Below are 21,673 nucleotides of genomic sequence, written 5' to 3'. Positions count from 1 at the left end.
ACAAATTGCACAAAAATTATGTAAAAAATAAGGAGTTTTCAATTAAGATATTTAAAAAATAAGAAAAATAACTAGTTTTAAATTAATTTAATAAAAAGCATATCCAAATAGTTAAGTGCTTTTATTCAAGAAAGACAAACTAGATTGTTTAAAAACAACATAAGCTAAACATAAGCTAAACAAGAAATTTTGTGTACAAAAGAAAAATAGAACAAAAACAAGAAATTATTAAATGGAGTTAAACCTTGATTATACTTTTTATAACAGCTTTAAATAAATAAAAAGTTTATATGCTTCCAAAAGTAAAAACTGATATAAAAACTAGAATAAGTTGTTAGAAATTAGTAAAACTAATGGCAATTGAACATTTCAAGTTATGAAATAAAACTTACATAAAAAAATTTGTACAAACTTAGCACTTCTACGTAAATAAATTATAAACATTTAAAAATAAATACGCAAGCTCTTTCATACGTATAAGTGATAAAATAAATTTATTAAATATTAAGATTATCAATTTAATAAAATAAAAAAGCAAACATTGTTGCGACAGTTTAATACAGACTTGAGGTATTTCAATTGCAGTGAATAATTGAAAAATAATAATTCAAATACCTAACAATAACAAAAACATTCTTTTTTTCAATAATTATATATTATGTTAAACAATAAAGTTTTTTTTTAAAGAAAACTATTTTGACAATATGTTTGTTGTTTAAACTACCAAGGTGTTTAAAGTTGTTTAGGTTTTTTACTTAATATATCAACTTATTTAAAATCTGTGATTTTTAAAATTACTATTCAACTTTTAGTGGCAATTTAGTCTAAATAATAAAAAAATAAATACAATTATAAATAATAAAATGCATTTAGCTTAGAAATGCATTAAGAGAGAAAAAAAGTATAACATAACACAATGTTTAAGTTACAATTATAAAAAATAATTACGTATTTGTTTTTTTTTAACTAAAACATCTATGCAAACTCTTTTTATTATAAAAAATATTAAACTAAGCTTCAAAAGCTACTAAAAATAATACAAAAAAAGTCCTAAATTTTAATTATAACTTTATCCAATAATAACAAATACTTTTTGTGTAGTAATTTATGCAACATTGGGTCAGTTTTGTTTAACTAAAAAAAGTTTTAACTTCTTAGTTAAATCCAATTACTTTTTAAATTTTTTTTAAAAACTACATTTGTCATTTTCAAAAATAAAAGCATACATCCATTCACTTCAATTCAATAAACTTTTGGTGTCATCATATTTCGAAATGTAGAAGTTAAGATCTTAAATCTTTGTAATTTTAAACAGACAAACACAACCATTTCAATGTTTAAATTAGCAACTGTAAAATTTTGTAAAACTTTTTTTAAATTTCAAACCACCTTGTGATAAGTTACAACGAAAGCCTTCATTCAAAAACTTTTTGTAAAAATTCATCTAATAAAAAATTTTGCAGTAACTTTTTTTTTAGTTCTACTAATTTGTTATATATCTAAGCTAAAACTGCAATAAAATATAAAGTTACTATAATATTACTAATAAATATTATTATTACTTAAACACAATACAAATACAAATCAGGAAACTTCAATTTAGAGCAGAAAATTACGGGAAACCAACCAAAACTACTTATAACTTAACAAATTTATAAATTATATTGAAACAATCAGACATCGTCGAACTAGTTATTATTATTAATAAATATTATTACTTTTAGTAGAAAAATTAGAAACACAAAAAATAAATTGGGAGCTTCAGCTGAGAACTAAAATTTTTTCGGAGAACAAACGAATAACTCAACAAATTATGACGTAACAATCAAACTGTTTGTGACGTAACAATCAGATATCGTCGAAAAGATTCCTCGGGTTGGTCGACGATGACGTGTTGTTGCTTATGACGTCATCATCGCTGCTGACGTACTGGTCGATCGTGATCGATTTGTATGACGTCACATTGGAGCTGGTCGTCGCGTCGTCGTTCTGGTAAGGCTGGTCTGTGACGTAACAATTGAATGGTGTTTTGAAAATAAAGTACGAAAGCAAGTAACAAAATACTTTAAATTTCTGGCAAAAAATTATTAGTAAAAAAGTACACTTATTCAACAACTTAGTGAACTAATAAACTATTAATATCCTAATGATTACTTGTACTTTTCATCAAAAATTAATTTAATAAGTATTTATTTATTTTAATTGATACCTTGTATGTGACTAGTGTGTTTTTTCATGTATCTACCTTTCCACTGATGATTTGAATTGTTTGTTAATTTGTCTAATTGTTTGCTTCTGTCTTCTTGCTTCAACCTTCTGTCCACCCTTCGTCTTTCTGTTAAGTTATTTTCATTTTAGTCTTCAAGTACAAGTAGTAACTGAAAGGAATATTTGAAAAATAAAATATCATATAAATTGTTTCATTTTGTTGGTGATGATGCAATAAATTCTTATTACAACTAGTAAAATAAATGACATTGTTTAAAAATATCTTAAAAAATACAATCATTACGTAAACAAATATTATTAAACTTTTAAAATTAAGATTATCGTTATAACGTAATTTAATTAGAATATTCAATAAAATCTAACGTGCAAAAAAAAAAATAATTTGAAAAAAAATTTAAATTAAAACATTTAGTAACTAATTGCTTCCCTTATTGATTAGTTAGGTCAACCATAATATATTTACAAGACTTTAGATATACTTACTATTTTTTGTTACTTAATATAATTATTATTTTACCTCCCATCATTTATAGGGTCAATTATAATAAATAAAAAAATATTATAACTACTGTTTTAACAAAAAAATAATTACTTTTCTTACCTCTTGCAACTAATTGCTTCCCGTCATTGATGAGATCGATCATGATAAATAAAACAATATTATAATTACGTTTTAACAAAATAATTATTATTTACCTCTTGCAACTAATTGCTTCCCGTCATTGATGAGATCGATCATGATAAATAAAAAAATACTATAACTGCTGTTTTAACAAAATAATTATTACTTTTCTTACCTCTTGCAACTAATTGCTTCCCGTCATTGATGAGATCGATCATGATAAATAGAAAAATATTATAACTACTGTTTTAACAAAATAATTATTACTTTTCTTACCTCTTGCAACTAATTGCTTCCCGTCATTGATGAGATCGATCATGATATCGTCGACTTCCGTGGATATGAGCTTCTGAAAGCCGATGAACTTGAGCATTCTGGAGCCCACTTCGAAGTAAGTGCACGCGCACAGCAACAACACCAGTGTGGGGAAGTAAATGTTGAAGCCCTCGCTTATGAACGGTATGAGCTCCAAGTGACCCATGATCTGATTTAAATTGAATAGTAATAGTAAAATAACATATAATCAAGCTTCTAACTTTTAACGGTAATGCTCTACTACAGCGCGTTGTATTTGTTTAAAAAAAAGTAACTAAACACTAAAAACTTGAGCTAATGCATTTTCTAATTTAGTTTCTTCAACAATTTAAAACTGCTAACTATTTCAATATAACAAGTTTTTGTTAGTACAAGATTTTCTTACTTGTGTATACGCAGTTTCAACTCTGATTTTATCAGTTATTTCAATTCCCGTGTCCAGATGAATTAATCCGAGAAAATTCAAGCATAAAGGCGGAGTTAGACGGCACAACATCCTATAAAAAAATTAAGTGGTTTTCAAGATGTTTTTGTAAAAAAAGGTTTTTATATTAACTTCACTAAAATACAATGTAAGCAAAAAATTTGAACCAGTCGCTATGTAAATTATTTTACATTTAGTTTTAAATGTATACTTTATTGACAACTATTTTATATAAAAAAAAAATTTCTAACTTTAATCAAAACTGAAGCACTATTTGGCATATGTAATTAAAATAATACTGAAATCTTTAAGAACAATTTGATATGAAACAATGAAAAAAGTAATAAAAAACAAAAATTTTAAAACCTAATGTTTTATAAAAAAATAAAAAAACGTTATACACCATTAATGAAAATGACTACAAAATAAATATAAAAATAGTTTATATAAAATAAACAATCAAACTAACATTCCGACGAATATGAGTGAGGACTCATTAGTTTGATGGTGGTTGGCAATGTAATAATAATTAAATATCTTCATTCTGAATACAGTGAAATACGCGCAGTAACATAAATAAAATATTACCACTATTGAAGCAAGCTGTTTGAAATATTTAATCAATGTTAACGCAATACTTTACTAGTTTAATAACTTTTGTATATTAATTATAACTTTTTGCAAAAAAATAATTAAATACTTTCGTTCTGAGTACAACATACACAACAGAATATTTACAAAACTACTTGCAATATTACAACAAAATCTGTTTATAAAGTAATAAACTTGAAACTTTACGTCACTTATAATATGCACTTAACACTAAAGTGATTATTTATATATATTAAGGCCATGGGGGGGTAGGCCATGTTTTTTACAAGTTGATCTTATTTTATAGAGTTTTTACTAAGCTTCAAGTTTCTTTTACCGTTTTTAAAAATTCGAATTAGTTTTTGAGATATGACCGGCCAAAGTCGGGCCGCATAACAGGTTCCTTATGGGGATGGAAAAACTAAAACGGCGAAAAAAGACTAATGCATTCAAAATCTATCTCCTCCTTCATTTTTTAAGCAATCTTCTTCAAACTTTCACAGTCTATTCTTTATACAATAACAAAAAAAAACTTTATTTGTGACTTTAAAAAATTTCAAGTAAAAATACTTATTTTTGAAAAAAAAAAAAAAAAATTTGATAAAAAATCACTTTTTTTATTTTATTTTTGTCATAAAATTTTTATTTTTCTAAATTATTAAAATTCACAAATAACGTTTTTTTCTCATAATGTAAGGAACATTTCCTGAAAATTTGAAGAAGATTGCTTGGAAAATGAAGGAGAAGATAGATTTTAAAGCCCGTTTTTAAAAACTCGAGAAAAACGGCTTTAAAGTTACCCTTTATAAAGACAACCCTTTATATAACCGGTCATAAAAAAAGTTACTTAATATTTTTAAAATCTAAAAAAAGCATATGAAAGATTATGAAATTTACTATAATATAAGTCTATATGTTATTTTTGGTCAAAAAATGGCTTCTACCTGGTCTTTTGGACCCCCCCCCTATGGCTTCTACCCCCCCTTTATTTATAGTATTTAAAAGTTAATTGATATTTTCAGATCATATTAATATTCTTTTTTTCATCGTTTTTTAACTGTATTATTTTCAAGTTATTATGTGATTATTTATGACCGCCATCATTTTTATACAGGCAGTTGTCGTTGTGATTAATATCAATGAGATTGAGTAATGTGTCACAAAAAACATTGTCTTAAATCAAACTATAAATAATTCAAAAACACAAACTTAATACACTAATAACTACAATTAAATAGTATCTTAAAATACGAATAAGTAAATCCTAATTTAGAAACAGTGATAATTCGGCTTGGCCAAACTAGCTCTAATTGCTCATGGTTAAACTAATAAATTTTAAAAAATAAGCTTAAAATTCAAAATAATAAACCTAAATGAAGAGTTTGCGATAGCTAGATTTATCTAGGTTAATGAAAATAGCTTATAACGAAACTAATATATTTAGAAACATACATACACATATTAAATAACAAACCTCAATATAGAAGTAGTGCTATTTAGATTTTTTCAGATTGATGAAAATAGTCATAATAGAATTAGTATGTTTTAAAATAAAAGCTAAAAATATAAAATAATAAACTTTATAATGAAATTTGAATACTAAAAAATATGATAAATATGTATTTAGTATTTAAAATATGTATTTAGAAAGTATACAAACATATATAAAACAGCTTCGAACCTCAATGTAGAAGTAGTGGTAATTAGATTTCGCCAGGTTAATGAAAATAGCTTATAAGGAAACTAAGATATTTAAAAGTATACAGACATAAATAAAACAAATTCGAACCTCAATGTAGAAGTAGTGGTAGTTAGATTTCGCCAAGTTGATGAAAATAGCGAACAGAGATAGTACTGGATGCTCGTTGAAGAAAGTGCACTCACTCCAAATTACTAACACCGTCAGTACCATCAGCATTATCGAGAATATTCTTCTGAACATGGGTTGGATTTCACAGTAGAACTTCCATTCTGATAAATATTATTATTTTACATTTATATGTAATATTACACATGTATATACACTACTTTAGATTATTGGCTAGATTTCACATTTTCATTCTGATACTGAGAAATTAGAAATCAAGTAGGACTTCTATCACTAATGTTTTTAGATATAAATTTTATATTAGAAACACTTTTTTCATAATTGGTTGAGTTTCCAAAGGTAATGCTTTAGTATAAATAAATTTTAGGCTAGTTATATCTAATTTAAGTGTAACTTTTACTGAGATACCCTTGAATCTTCATCATTTTTCAAACCATAAACTCTAAGTCTAATCACTCGAATTCTAAATTATTAACGCGATTTTTTAAATACTAAATCAGCGCATCTTTAAAAAAAATATTTTTGTTACAAGACAGCAACTTAAACACTTATTGAATTTTTTTTTAAATAAACCATTTAAATATTTACATAAACACTAAACAGCATACTAATACTGTTAAAAATCTTAAACTTTTTATTACAAATTCTGTTGCCCATTTATAAGATAAATTAAATTTAGATGTTTTTATTTAGTAAAGGTTTCAATACATTAGTTAAAAAGTTAAGCTTTAAATGTTTAATTTGGTTAGCTTGCTTTCAGGAAAATATTTACTGCAATTTAATGTACTTAACAAAGTTTAATCTATTCAGTTTTGATAAAACATAGCTGTTTTTTCTAATACTAATTTTACTTCTATGACTCATAACTTTTGAATGCTGAGTTTTCTGAAACATTTTAAAATTCATTTTTATTACCAATAATTATTTATTCTATTGAACTAAAATTCATTTCCCCTTTAAAACAAGTTTAAAAAATGAGCAGTTAAATATGAGAGTTGAAATTTTAAAAATATGTTTTAAATATGTTTTTAATTTGACACCTTGCTGAATAAATAATGTTTTCAATTAATAAACAATTTCATACTTATTTTTAATCACAATACAATTATTTATCAAAATTATAAATTTTAATCTTTCGTCTGTCAAACAACTGATTCAAATTGATCATACAAACTCTGCATTGCACATGCTAATTAAAATTACATTAGTCTGTGTTGTATTAGTCTGGAAGTAAAATAATCCTTTTAACAAGTTGTCAGACTTATCTATCGTATACAACTTTTTTTAATTTTCCAATTTTTTAAAAACATTTAGTCACTTATTACTAGATTTTTTTAATACTTTCTTGTTTGGAAGACTTATAGTTCGAAAAATATTATACTATTACTATAATAAATACATTTAAAACATACACATAGTAACCTCAAAGTAGTCTATTTACTAGATAATGTAAAACTATAAGTTAAAACTGATTTAAACTGAAAAGAAAGCCTAAAGACTCAAATAAATTAAAAACTTTTAAACAATTTTAAATCAAAAAAAAAACTATTGATTTTACAATTTTTTTTCTTCATCATTTTTAAAGTACATTGTTTAAGTTAATTTAAACTTTAAAACGTTAGTATTGTATAAGTGAGATTTTCAGCACTCATACAGCTATATTAATTACTTATGTTTTTTCAGTTTACAGACAATAAGTAAATATTTTAAATTATAGCATTTACCGATAGTTTTTACTTTTTGTCTTTCGAAAATATTTCTTTTGTAGCGCTACCATTAAGAAAACTGTATTAAAACATATAAACAAAGTTAACCATATAAAAACATATTATACTATTTGTTTTGATTTATAAAAAAACTTTTAAAAGGTTTGGTAATGGAAAAAAACTACTTTTACAAGAATTTAGTACCAAAAAATAAAAAAAATATTTTGATATATGGTAGTGAAGCATTGTACCAATAACTTTATGTGATAAAAGTAATAATGTTGAAAAACCAGTTATGACTGCACGCAAAGTTCGGACAAGTTTTGTTTTGTATAAATATAAAACTTTTAAAGTGCTGAAAATATTAATTACAAATGACCAATTAGACTTTGATTTTTAAAGATTTTAAGATATTTTATTGACAAAATAATTTCTAACAACTTTATCATTTATTAATCATAGCTACAAAGTAGTGCGTTTAGCTGAGTTTAGGTTTTAACCACAAAAAATTTTTAATAAAATTACAAAGTCTAAAATATTATTTTTCAATAAATGCTCGACAAGTTTTCAGATAAAAAGTTATAAAAAACACAAAAAAAGTTGTATAGAATTATTTTTTTTGTTTAAATAGTTTGTTAAAAAAAATAATGTTATCTTGAATATGTTAACTATAAGACATACAGTAAGAGTACTTGAAAAAACTACATATTTTTGAACTTGCCCGAATGTGTTTAAATACAATTACTTATGTACGCCAGCATTAAAAAAAAATTTAAACCTCCGAGCAAGAAAAATATTTTCGCATGAATTATAAATGAGATTTTGTTTTGAGTCAAAAACATGCAAAAGTATAAAATGTTTGATTTGACATTTTATCAAAAAACATTTCCTCAGGGTTGCTAAACCTTTAGGCAAATTTTATCCAAGTTTTCAAACTTTCCTCCAGGTTTTTAAAAGTACATACTTTTGGGTCGATTTTAAGTTTAAAGTTAAGTGTACAAGAAACTGTGTTAAATATTATAAAAACATTGAAAAGATACTGTGAAGCTATTTTAAATGTGTATTTTAATTTAAAAATTTAATGCCCAAAAAAATGTATCTAAATGATAGATTTTTTGTGTCAAATCGAAATTTTACAACTTAACATCTTAAGCTTGTTAAAAATTCCAGGTTTTTTAGTTTTTGTTTTTCAAAAATTCTCAAACTCCAGGATTTTCCAGGTTTCCAGGTTTTTTTGGCAACCCTACAAAGTACGTTGATTTAACATTTTATCAAATTATTAAAGGCCACCCACATATGTTTAGTAGTTGAATTTGATTGACTATAAAGGAATATGAAAATATATGACTATGGCAAAAAGTTCTTTAAAACAAAATTGAAAACTACTGTTTTAGTTATTGATTGAAACGAATCGTCTAAAACAAAAAGTTTTTATACCAAAACCAAAAGTATTAGAGTATTAAAAAACAACTAACTCATTTTGAGCGAAAAGAATTTTCTTATTATGAAAGGCTCTTTAATGTCGGAATTAGAAGCCAATAAGGATGAATCGGCTTTCCACACTCTGAAAAAACATACAATTATTTAATTACGACTTATTATTTAACTTTAAAACTTTATTTGTTGATTTAAAAAACTATTTAGCTCCATACCCAGTCAATATTTTTTGTTAGCTCTAATTTATTACATAATTCTATAACTTTATTTTCAATGCAAGTTTTAAGACGTACAATTAAATGAACTATAAAACTTTTACATTTAAAAATATTTTGAATAGATAAAAACTCAAAACTTTATTAATCATTTTTAATTTTCTTAATTTTTTTTTTTTTTTATTTAATGAATTAGTTTTCACACATGGTATTAAATACTTTTATTTTAACTCAGTAGTAACAATCAACACATAATATTCAATAAATTTGGTTTAAACTAATAATTTTATATATACTCAGCAATCTGTTGATCTATGAGCATAGAAGCCTGTAAATAGACAATATTTTCAATCACTTTTTTAACATTACTTGTTATATAGCTAACTCTAAACCATTTGTTTACAACAAGTAAAAAACTTCAACCTAAAGGTCTTTTGTTTTTAAACAACATTTAAAGTTTATGCTTGATAATTGTAATAGTTGTCTATTAATACTTTGATAAACTAGTTGAATGTAATTTTTAATTACTTTTTTGTATTTTGTAAACTTGTATGAATTACAAGTTGTAACGAATCTTCATGTTTATATTCTTAGTTAATCAGTATAAAACTTGAAAAGAATTTATTTTAATGTTTACTACAATAAAGTTTTACTGAAGTAAAAATTTAAATTTATACACTAATATAAAAAATTCTGAATTAAATGTATTTCAAAATAAAGTTTTACATTCATGAAAGCCTAATACTTTTAGAAGAGCTTAAATTTTCCTGTATAAACAAACTTATTTTTACTACAGTATTTAAATACTCTTTAAATTTGTTAGGCTTTTAAATTCTTTAAAAGCTATAAAATCAGCTATCGTTGAAGTTTAAAATCTAACAGTTAAACTAAAAAAATCCTTACTATTTGACAGAAACATCTCTAGCTATTGTCAAGTAACAATATACTTGTGGTAAAAAAATAGATAAAGAATTTTTTACTATTTAACAAAAATATTTCTAGCAAATGTCAAAAAGTTAAACAGATTAAAATATTTTTTTGATTTTTAATCTTATAAATTACCCTCATCTAAAAAACTTGTCTATATGCTTTCAAAATAAAAAAAAATCCTTTTGTTACAATAAGGAATAATTTCTGTGTAAAAATAGACAGTGTCAATTTATGAATAAAATATATATTTATTGCTTTAATCAAACATTTTATCATGCTTCACAAAATATAACAGCATAAAAATACAAACTAACTTAAATATTAATAATTAGGTTGTTATCTAAATTAAAACAAATTAAACAATAAAACAAATTAAAATACTAGACATATTTTTCGTAAACTGTTATATTTTGAAAAGGTATGCAAACTTGATACAATGAATAATAGGTAATTTTAATTCACTAACAACCAGCAAGTTACATGCAACTTTAAAAATACAAAAAGTTAAACTACTTAAAAAAATCTAATTACAAATAAATTTAATGAAAAATACCGGTCAGCCTGGTTGTTAATGTTTCTCTGAATATTTTCGAGTTGCAAGCATTTGTCCATGCATATTTTATATTGCACAGTTGTTCTTCTTAGAGTGTCGCTTGATTGCAGTAATTGCCTGGATGTATTAAAATAAAAATATATTATCAACCAAACTTAAAATTAAAACTAAACTGCTAGACCATCAATAGAAGAGTGGATTGAAAGAACTTAAAAAATCATATTTAAAAGTTTTACTTTATTTAAAAAATCACTTAAAAAATCTTGAAATTATAATTTTATTAAAAAATCATAAGGCGAATACAAAATAAATAAATTACAAGAAAAATCTGTCAACTAGATAGTATAATTTTTTTTCTTTTAAAGTAAAATGTTTAAAAACTTTTTATACTTGTCAATTTATCGTTCGTTGTTAAAAAACTCTTGAAACTAAAATTTTGATTTTTATCAACAAAATTAATTGGTGTTTTGTAAAGCATATAAAAAACTAAAATTTCAACAAAAAACAGTTAAAAAAAGTTCATTATCTAAATAATATGTTTCCCAAGTGGGCTAAGTAAACATTACAAAAATTTAGGGGGCCATGAGCAGCAAAAGGTCCAAAAGGGGCATGAGTAGTGAAGGAGCCACAAGGCCATAATTTGAAACTTACACTAGATATTTTGTAGTTGTTGATGAAGAGCAAAAAAATCTTAGTCGTTTTTAATGGTAGTTTTAAAACTTATAATAGATATTATAGAAGAATATCAGAAATTTAAGGGACCATAAGCTGTAAAAGGGGGAGCCACAAGGCCATAATTTGAAACTTACACTAGATATTTTAGAGTTGATGATGAAGAGCAAAAAAAGGTCTTTGGCGTTTTTATGGTAACTTTTTGAGAAATATTGTTAGAGGGGGCCATAGCTTTTTTAATTTCTATAAGGGGGCCTTTTGAAAAAAAGATTAGGAAACCCTGATCTAAATCAATGTATGAGTAAATACAAAGAAATAAAAGCAAGTTATTTATTTATCTATTTGTTTACCAAATAAATAATTGATCTTTAAAAGCAAGCCTGAGATATAGGAAAAAAAACTTCTGATAAGATGTTTATACCAGAAAAAGTTTGTTGTCATAAAGATAAACAAATGACTGTGAAATATTTAGAATTAATTTCAAAAATTAAGAAAAAAATTTAGCTGAGCTTTGCAAATAAAATAGCCTGAGTTATCTTGAGTGGTGACCAGCTTTAAAAGTATAAAATTGTAATAAAAAATACTTTCCTATGAAATAAAAAATCCTGCTCACTTATGCAGTTTGACGAAACCGGCTTCTGAGGGTACCGACCTCTCTATGACGTCACTGTTCCTTCTCGATTGTGACGTAATGTTTGTTACGTCATCGCTGTTGTTGTCAATCAGACTCTGCTGGAAATCGTCTGGACACTAAGAATTTTATTTTATTTAAAAATATATTTATTTCTATTTGGTGATATTTGAAAACTGTAATGGTAAAAATACAATTGGTGAATATTTAAAAGAAAAAAAGCAGTTGGTTGATATTAAAAAAAAGAAATAGTTGGTTGGTATTAAAAAAAAAGAAATAGTTAGTTGATATTTATTATATTAATTAAATAAATTAGGGTATTGTTAATTTTTACCAATTTCAAGCTACAGAACATAAAATAACTTTAATAATGTTTTTATTTAATATTAAAAATATTTAATAAACTTAAAATATAGTAAGCATATTAAAGATTTATTGATGCTATAATAAGTCAGCATTATTTTTTACACTCTGTGGAAAATAACTCATAACTTTTTAAAATGTTTAATTAAATACAAAAAATAACATTATTTTTTTTTATATTATAGTTAAATCAAATAAACAAAGATTCACTTTACTGATAATGATGTTGATGAATTTTCTGTACGGGTGGGAATAATTTACACAACTCGAAATTTGTTTGATCTCCTGTAAAATTAATTCTTAATTTATTAAACATACAAATTTTAAAAATGTATCTAATAGTATGTTATTACAAATAGAAATAAAATAAATTGTATAAAATAGTATACTATTCAAAAAATTTAAAAACTTTTAAAAACTAAAACTTAAATGTAATAAATTTAATTTAAGAAGTCCACCTTTTTTCAAAACTTTTGAGTTATTTTTTTAAAATTGTAAATTACACATAGAAAATAAATGTTATAAACCCAAAACTAAACTAAAATTGCTAAACTAAAGCTATGAAGTTTTTTAACAAGTTTTAAAGTACATCTAAAACAATACATTATTAACCAACTAAACACTGAGTTTTTTTAATTAAATTCTAATAGACTTACATAATTTTTTAACTATATTTTACTATAGTTTACATATATTACAACTATATTAATTATAATAAATATAAAAGACCATAACTTTTTAACTACTAATACTACTAAATTTTTAACAAAAATCATCTATTTAGTAAAACATAAACAATTTTTTATAGAATTATAAAGTTATTTACATTAGCTTATTTAACTAAATTTAAAAAATATATAAAATATTTACAATAAGTATTACTCATAACACTATAAGATCATCAATGAATAAAATATTGCAGTATAAGTTACAACTTCAAATCTTTGTAGAATGAGTGACTACACAACTTTTTATAGTTTATAGGTTATTGAAAACATAAATATCTAGTAATTACGTACTTAACTAGTCAACTGAACTTGATATTTAATCATCTAAACTTTTTTTCATTTGTAACAAATGACCTTCAATTACTGAACAAGTCTATTCAAATATTGGAAACTGTTACGGAAAAATACTTTGGTTTAGTTTTTAAAATAAAGCTTTACTTTTGAATAAAAATGGAAAACTAGTATCTTTTTAAATAACTATGAAACATTAAAAACATGATAAAAAAGTATTTATTAAGAAATCAACTTGCTGTCAAAAACTTCAATTTAATCATTAAATTTTTTTCAAGGGTTTTATAAAAAAATTTTATACAATTGTAAGATAGCAAAAGAACTGAAACATATAAAACTACTGACTGAAATATAAAAAAGTGTATTATTTTAATCTGCTTTTTGTGTTTGTTTAATCTCCTTTACATAAACTTTTTGCACCACAACAAGTCCATAGTTCTTGTTTTAGTGTAAAACACTCAATAATAATTTATAAACTTTGATAAAAAGATTTATTGATACATAAACATTTCACAATTGAAAAATTATCGTTATAACTTATTTTTTAGTACAGCCAAAAAAAAATTACAGATTTTCATTGTCATACGTTAAACCACTTAACTAAACTTGAACCATGTTTAAAAATAGGTGTTTTAGCAATTTTTTTGAATATTTAACTAAAAACCTAAAAAGACAGTCATAATTACTATTACACTTAACCTTAAACATTTTAGTGTAATTACTTAATTATTTTTGATAATCAACTTGATCAAACAAAAAGTAAGTCATAATAGTTCTCCAAAATTTATTACAATCAAAATATTTTTGTATAAACTGAAACAAAAGTATTACAATATCACAAATATTAAAACAAATCGACAGCAAGTAAATCCTCATAATTTTCAGTAGCATCCTGTTTCTCAGTTGACAGTTTGGAAAGTTTTAAAGCAAAAAATAATAACAATAAATGTAAATGAATTAGTAGTTATTTTTTAACGTTTGACAAGTTAAAAAAACAAGTAATAAACATTTCTTATCAATTAATCTAGGTAACAAACATCTAATAAATCCTCATAACTCTTAGTAGCCTCCTTTCTTTCAGTGGACAACTTGGAAAGATTGTAGTAAAAAGTTATAAATGTGATGTCAATTTAAATTAAATACAACTAAATAATAAGTTTTGATAACATTTAAAACAACACACAAAACATATTTAATTCTTTATAATTTTCAGTAGCTTTCTCCTTCTCAGTTGACAGCTTGGAAAGTTTGAAGTTAAAAATAATAAATTTTATACTTAGTAAATATACAAAACTACTAAACAATTAAACAAACATCAATTAAAACATCAACTGAAAAAACAAACATCAAGTAAATCCTCGTAATTCTCAGTAGCTTCCTGCTTTTCAGTGGACAACTTGGAAAGTTTGAAGTAGTTCCTGTTTGTTTCCATGGCAACGTGCGAACAGCGCCACCAATTTCTGGGAACCTCCACCAACCCGTAACCTAGCAACAGGATGAGTAGGAACAACCCCCATGTGTTGGAACATGTTATTATGAGGATTTTCAGTTGGGAGCTGTAAAATAAAATACTTCAGTGATAATTAATTTGATTTGACATTGTACATTTTGATAGCACATTTTTCAATTAGTATCTATTTTAAACTGTTATGTATTTGTTGTTATTAATTAATTTTATTATTTATTTAGCTGCCAAATCAAGCTAATAAAAAGATTATTTTTGGTACTGTGTAAAAACCTCTAAATTTAGATTTTTTTAAGAACATAAAAAGAACGTGTTTTATCTGGACAAATACAAAATTAAAAAATAATATAATTAAAGCAAACATGTCAAAGTGAATGTTGGGAGAAGCAATGATGTAGATGAGAAGACAGCAGAAAAGAACGAAGTAACTGGCGTAATAAATCCCGTTTTCAACAACTGCCCGTTTCATTTTGCCTGTTGTAATAATTTATATTTTGATAATATTATATAATGCTGTATAAGCTGCATAGCTACAAATTATCAAAAATTACGTTTTCAACAGCTGCCCTTTTCATTTTGCCATTAATTTACATACTAGTAATTAGAATGCATAACGCTACTGTTCTGGTTTTATCTAAAATGAGCAGCAAAACATAATCATTTTTTTCAACTGCCAGTTAAAATGACTTGCAACATATGAAATGCAGCAAACGTAGACTAGACTGAAGAAGTTTACATTGCACCAAAGCACTTAACATTAATTTTATTTCATTAATCTACTTCAAGTACAACAAAAGTATAAAACTGTTGTGAGAATATTTAATAAACTCTAACAAGCTGGCAAGTATTCAAAGTTTAAATACAAGTTACTTTTAATATCTAATGAAAATTATATATTATAAAAGAATCAAACTAACCAGGAATGGTGAAGTCTCCAGCACAAACATAAGACTGTATGAAAGGTAACACCAACCTAAAATTAAAATATAAATTAAAAAAATATGTTATGATTTATTACGAAGGTAATAATCTTAAAAAATTTACTAAAAAAGACTGTATGATAGGTAACACCAACCTGTAATTAAAATATTAAATTTGAAAAAATGTTACTTTTGTATTAAGAATGATTACTATTTTAATTCAACAACTTAATTTTAAATCCTTTTACCTAAAAATAATTTAAATATTGAAAAACTGAGTACTTAAACAAAATCTATAATGTAATTACACTTCAATTTCTAACTTAGGCGTTTTTTATTGTCAAACTTATATCGTCAATGAAAACGAAGCATTTTTAAAAAGTCTTGAAAACTATTTAAACTGATACTTTAAGAAAAATCATAATCAACTTATAAGAACATATAACTACTAAGTTATGAAGTGTTTTTTCAATCATACCAATCTAAAAACTTTGTAATTGACCTAAACTCACATTTAGTGATTTACACTTAAACACACCTTATACATATCACTCCTAGATGATTATATTTAAAAATTAAAACAAAAAAAAACATACATACTAACAACATGTAACTCTGATTAATTAATGAACAGAAAAGTCCAATTTAAATTTTGTAATTTACACTTAAACTTAGATAAACCTTATACATGTCTCTCCTAGATGATTATACTAAAACTGGTAACAAAAAAAAAATTAAAAACTTGCACTCGATACAAATTCGCAACACATCAGTTTACATTGAAAGCATGCAACTGACCAAGTGAGGAACTGTGATGTCCAGTAGACCAGTATCCACATTGTTGGCAGCGTGTTTTCAGGAACGTAGCTCCACGGCTTCACACAACTCGACACGTAGTCAGCAGGGGTTGTTTCTGTTTGTATTGAAAAAATACAAAAAAATTCATCATTAAAAAAAAAAATTAATATGATAGATTCTAGTATCTAATTAAGGTTTTAATTGTTTGCATGTGAAAAATTTCTAAAATTCCACGGCTTCACACAACTCGACACGTAGTCAGCAGGGGTTGTTTCTGTTTGTATTGAAAATATACAAAAAAAATAGTATAAAGCGTATAGAGTAGTTACATCGATTTAATTTTAGATATAACAGTAGTTTAATAAATACTTTTTTTAATTAACAACAATTACAACTTGATATTGAAATTGCAGCTTTTTCAGGTGAATAAACATGCTGTTTATGACGATGAACAGGGATAACCCAATCTTTTTTCAAAAGTCCCCCTTTATAGAAATCTAAGACTAAGGCCCCCTCTAACAACATTTCTTAAAAAATTACAATAAAAACGCTAAAAACCTTTTTATTCTCTTTATCATCAACTCCGGAATACCTAGTGTAAGTTTCAAGTTATGAATTATTTTTTTTTTAACGAAATGGGAGATGATAAAAAAACAAGCCCTTTTAGCAAAAAATTTTTTTTTTATTTATAAGATCCAATAAAGATTAGCATAAAAATTTTCAATTATGTTTGCACAAAATATTTGAGGTTTTAATTATACTGTACATGTTAAAGTTAAACATATAAAGTACTATAAATACTCTTTTGTTATTCAGTAAACAAAAAAATTGACAAATATCCTAAAATTAACACTTAACATACTTAAACTATTATTGCACTCGGAAATTTTTAGGTGGCAAGTTTTTTTTTTTGTGATAATTAAAACTACATGCAAATCAGACTTTTTTTCAAAGGTAGTATATAAAACGATTTTACATTAATGTTTGAAAACAATACTTGAAGTTTCTTATACATGCACAGCACATATTCTTCAAGCATATAAACTTTTGTGTAATTGTGTAAATGAGCAACATTAATATATCTTCTATTGTTTACTTTTGTAGACTGAAAAAAATTTTTTTTTTTAATTATAGTTGACGTTTATTAAGATTAAGGTTTATAGTAAAGCTTATTTATAAAACTTTTAATTAGATAGACAGTTTGTACTATACTTTAAGTAGCGAAAATGTCTATAGTAAATTTCGCTTTTTGATAATAAAACTTATTAAAAATATTTAAATAGGATATTTTATTTGTGTAACTGATAAAAAAATTAGTACAATCAAGCTTTAAACTATTTGGTATAAATAAGAAAACAGAATTTCTTGTATTTTCAAAACATTGACAATAGATGTACTAGTATAAGTTTTAGATATAAATCTTTATACTTTTATTAAACTAAATTATTCATCTAAATCCAAATTACTCAACTATCCTCTTTTTCAAAACAGATTCATTGTACAATAACATCTGAAGTCTAAATTAACAGAATAATTTAATAAATTTTCACACAAAAATTTTCAATAATAACAATAAACTATAACACTTTGAAAACAAACTTGCACAAGCTATTTGAAACAACTCAACAACAAAAGAAAAATTTTTATGACAAAAATGTAAAATCCACATGACATTAAAAACGGTATTCACTTGTTCAAAATTTTAAATATAACATTTTTTGATTTATTTTAACGAGCCAGTGTAAAACAACTCAAGCTAGTGTTTTCAAAAGTGAAGTGACAAAATCATTCAAAAATTTCAAATTGTCATGACTACCGTGCATGCAAGCGTTATGACGTCATACCGTGTTGAAAGTTTGTTGTTGATGACAAAGTTGAAGGTACAATAGTAGAAGTTGCGTTTACAGTTGTTGCGTTTGTCACTGATTCTACTACAAAATGACGTTGTGTAAGGAAAAGAAGTTGAATAAAAATATAAAAGCATTTTCAACAGTTTCAACTGTTTATATTAGTAATGTATAATAATTTGTTTGTTTCAGTTGAGCGGCCTTGATCTGAGGTACTTTTAAAATGATTGATTATTAACTGAATACTAAAAAAATATTGTGTATTCCGAACTGATAACTAAAATTATTAAGTTTGAACTAACAATTTGAGAGCATAAAAATAATACTTACAAAAGCATTAATATTTTATAAACATTAGTATTAATTTAGTTTCAAAAGAAAAACCATAAATGAATATGACAAAAACTTAACATTTTACAAAGTACAAACAACTTTTCACTTAAAACATTAAAATAACTATCAGGTTAACTAGTTCAATTAGTTCACTTGTTCAAAGAAGGTTAAATAAGTTTTATAGCACATTATTTTTTAACTTAAAACTTTAAGTAGCAGCATTGAAAATAACAAGAAGTCTTTTAAGCAATTGAAAACAACTAATTCAAAAAATTTTTATATAATAAAAAAACTTAAAAAATAATGCAAAAAAAAAACTTAAGGCAACTTAATACATATCTAGTAGACACACACACATATGTTCTTACCTCTCTTAAGGTCTGAGGAATTTGTGGAAGTGTTTGTCTGGTGGTCTATTTTCTCCTTCTCAATACACTCCCGATAGAAAGTCTGCAAAGTTTGTTATATTTTTAAAACACCTTTGAACGTAAATTATATAGTATACACAGTATAAATTTGTACATTTCGATTGATATCAAACAACTTAGAAGTTAGAAAGGTTTTTCAATAAAGTTGTAACACTTTTATTCGTATACTTAAGATAACTGTTTACAATTGCAGATAGCTAAAGTTAAAAACATCATTGAATAGATTATTAGAATGTACATAGATTCTAATGGATTTAATCTAGTCTAGTTTTTTTTATAAATCATACTATGAAAAACTCTGAAAAGATGGAGCACAACAAGTTATTTTTCTTTATTTCTTGTTTTTTTATGTTCTTAACATAAAACATTTTGGTATGAAGTGTTATAATTTGTTGAAATATAATTCCTTAATTTTGCATTAATTAAAAAAAAAATTATGTTATACATGTCTTGTTAAACAGTATGTATTACAACTTTTTTCTAAAAACTAAAAACTGGGTTTTTTCTGTAAAATACTACCTAAGAAATATTTTTTAAACCAATAGTTTTCTTTAAACTAAACCATGTTGTGAAAGTATTTTTTTCAATATTTAGAACTAGAACTTTTATATTTTTCATTAATAGCTACTTTGTATAAAACGACTAACATTTTTAAAAAATCTAAAACACTTTTAGTTTGCTGATTTTTTTAAAGCTGTGTAAGTATTTTCAAATTGAATTTTTACATTTATAATAAATTATTAAAAGATTAAATTCCAAAAAAAAAGTTTTCAGGTTTTTAAGGAACTAAAATGTTATTAGTATTTATTATAATTACTACATAGCAAACAAGAAAAGACATAAAACTTATACATTTTTCACTTTTAATTTAAGTTTGTTACTTTTATAAAACACCTTTGAATGTAAACTATTCACTGTATAAATTTTGTAATTGAATCATTATCAAACAACTTAAATGTCAGAAAATTATTTCAATACAGTTTTTTCTAGTTTAACTAGCGTACTTAAAATAACTATAGAAGCTGGAATTGAAAACACTTTTGAATGTATTCCTAGATTTCATACATTTCAATGTATTTACTATAGGCTAATTTTGTTTATAATATTTAATAGCTATAAAAGTACCAACCCTGAAAGAATAGATTGTTACAAATTATTCTTACTTTTACTACATTGATAATGTCAATTAAATGCTGAAAGCTTTGTCAGTAAATATTCTGGTTGGTATTTAATTTGACAGCTTATTTCTGAGTTATATAGCTTTAATGATTACTTTCTAATAAGATCTCTTGCTTAACCTCTATAACTTTGGTTACAAGTATTTATTTATTGTTATTTTTATTATGAGCATTTATTTTTTAAAACAACTTGTGATATACTTTTCTTGTTTAACAGCATTATAACGTTTATGTTTTAGGTAATATTTACTTTTTAATATGTTTGATTAATTTCTAACTTATTCCTAACAAAACTAACAGAAGAGACATCTAGTGGCAGGATGAACACAATTATCATGCTGAAGTACCAGGCGACCAGCGTTGCCACGGTGACCATCGCATGCTGCTTCCTAATCTGACCGTAGGAGTGCAGCAACAACAATGCTGCCAAAAACACCACTAGAAGCTCCAACACCAGCGGTCCAAACATAATTTGATTATTTGCTTATTTGTTACTAACTGATATTCTGTTTAAAATTAATAGAGATTTTTTTTTGCTGTTTATGTTTAGAAAAATGCATATTTGGCTAACAAAATATATTAACTCTATCAAGAGTTTCAACAGGATTAGCTCAAACATATTTTATTTATACAAGTAATCAGTTTATGAGCTGATTAAAATAGATATTCTTTATTTATTTTAACTTTGAAATTTACTAATTTAAAAGAAAAAGTTCTTTTTTAGAAAATCACAGATTCCAACAAAATTGTTCAAAACATTTTATTTGATTATATATTATTATTATGAATTTATGAGCTGTTTTAATTTTCAGATTCACGTTTTCTTTTTTATTAAACTCTAAAAAAAAATTGATTAAAAGAAGCTCCAACACAAGTGGTCCAAATATATTTTTCATTTAATTTATTTCCTTATATTATTAGCTTGTGCACTATTTTGTATTATCAACTAGTTTTTGTACTTGATTTAATTTTCTTGTAATCACTCAAAATAGAAACTGTGCAACTTTTTTTTATTTTAGCATTAAAATCTGCAACCTCTGGAAAAGAAAAGTACAAATTTGTTAATAAAAAAGTTGATTATTTTACCACTATTATAACTTTATTGTTTAAAATAATACAACTACACTAAAGCTAAATATTAAAAAAAATGATAAGTTTTAAACAAGTTT

The 21,673-nt window shown here is 24.4% G+C and overlaps 1 protein-coding gene across 1 annotated transcript; it reads right to left on the bottom strand.

The window, feature by feature from the left end:
• Positions 1 to 1,760: 1,760 nt before the first annotated feature.
• Positions 1,761 to 20,973, bottom strand: LOC145842346 (G-protein coupled receptor-associated protein LMBRD2-like). The gene is made up of 16 exons (XM_082949772.1): positions 20,803 to 20,973; positions 19,267 to 19,348; positions 16,719 to 16,833; positions 15,918 to 15,973; positions 15,363 to 15,474; positions 14,881 to 15,091; positions 12,727 to 12,801; positions 12,136 to 12,272; positions 10,851 to 10,967; positions 9,191 to 9,279; positions 5,971 to 6,152; positions 4,060 to 4,193; positions 3,552 to 3,663; positions 3,128 to 3,335; positions 2,210 to 2,335; positions 1,761 to 2,003 (listed from the first exon to the last, which is right to left on the bottom strand). Exons 1-16 carry the CDS (start codon positions 20,971 to 20,973, stop codon positions 1,849 to 1,851), a joined length of 2,082 nt encoding a protein of 693 aa, XP_082805898.1. The 3' UTR covers positions 1,761 to 1,848.
• Between the last annotated feature and the right edge of the window lie 700 nt (positions 20,974 to 21,673).

This window comes from Thalia democratica, chromosome 8, assembly GCF_965202585.1.
Source record: "Thalia democratica chromosome 8, ktThaDemo2.hap1.1, whole genome shotgun sequence".
Classification (NCBI taxonomy): Eukaryota; Metazoa; Chordata; class Thaliacea; order Salpida; family Salpidae; genus Thalia; species Thalia democratica.
The sequence above is the reverse complement of the archived record's forward strand: the minus strand, read 5'-3'. Positions and strand labels throughout refer to the sequence as shown.

Excerpts from the sequence above, each read along its gene's own strand:
- LOC145842346 (XM_082949772.1), bottom strand. The coding sequence starts at position 20,973 with ATGTTTGGACCGCTGGTGTTGGAGCTTCTAGTGGTGTTTTTGGCAGCA. Across the intron at positions 15,974-16,718 it reads ACATCACAGTTCCTCACTTG|GTTGGTGTTACCTTTCATAC; the intron begins GTCAGTTGCATG and ends TTTTAATTTTAG. Across the intron at positions 2,004-2,209 it reads ACACACTAGTCACATACAAG|ACCAGCCTTACCAGAACGAC; the intron begins GTATCAATTAAA and ends GTTACGTCACAG.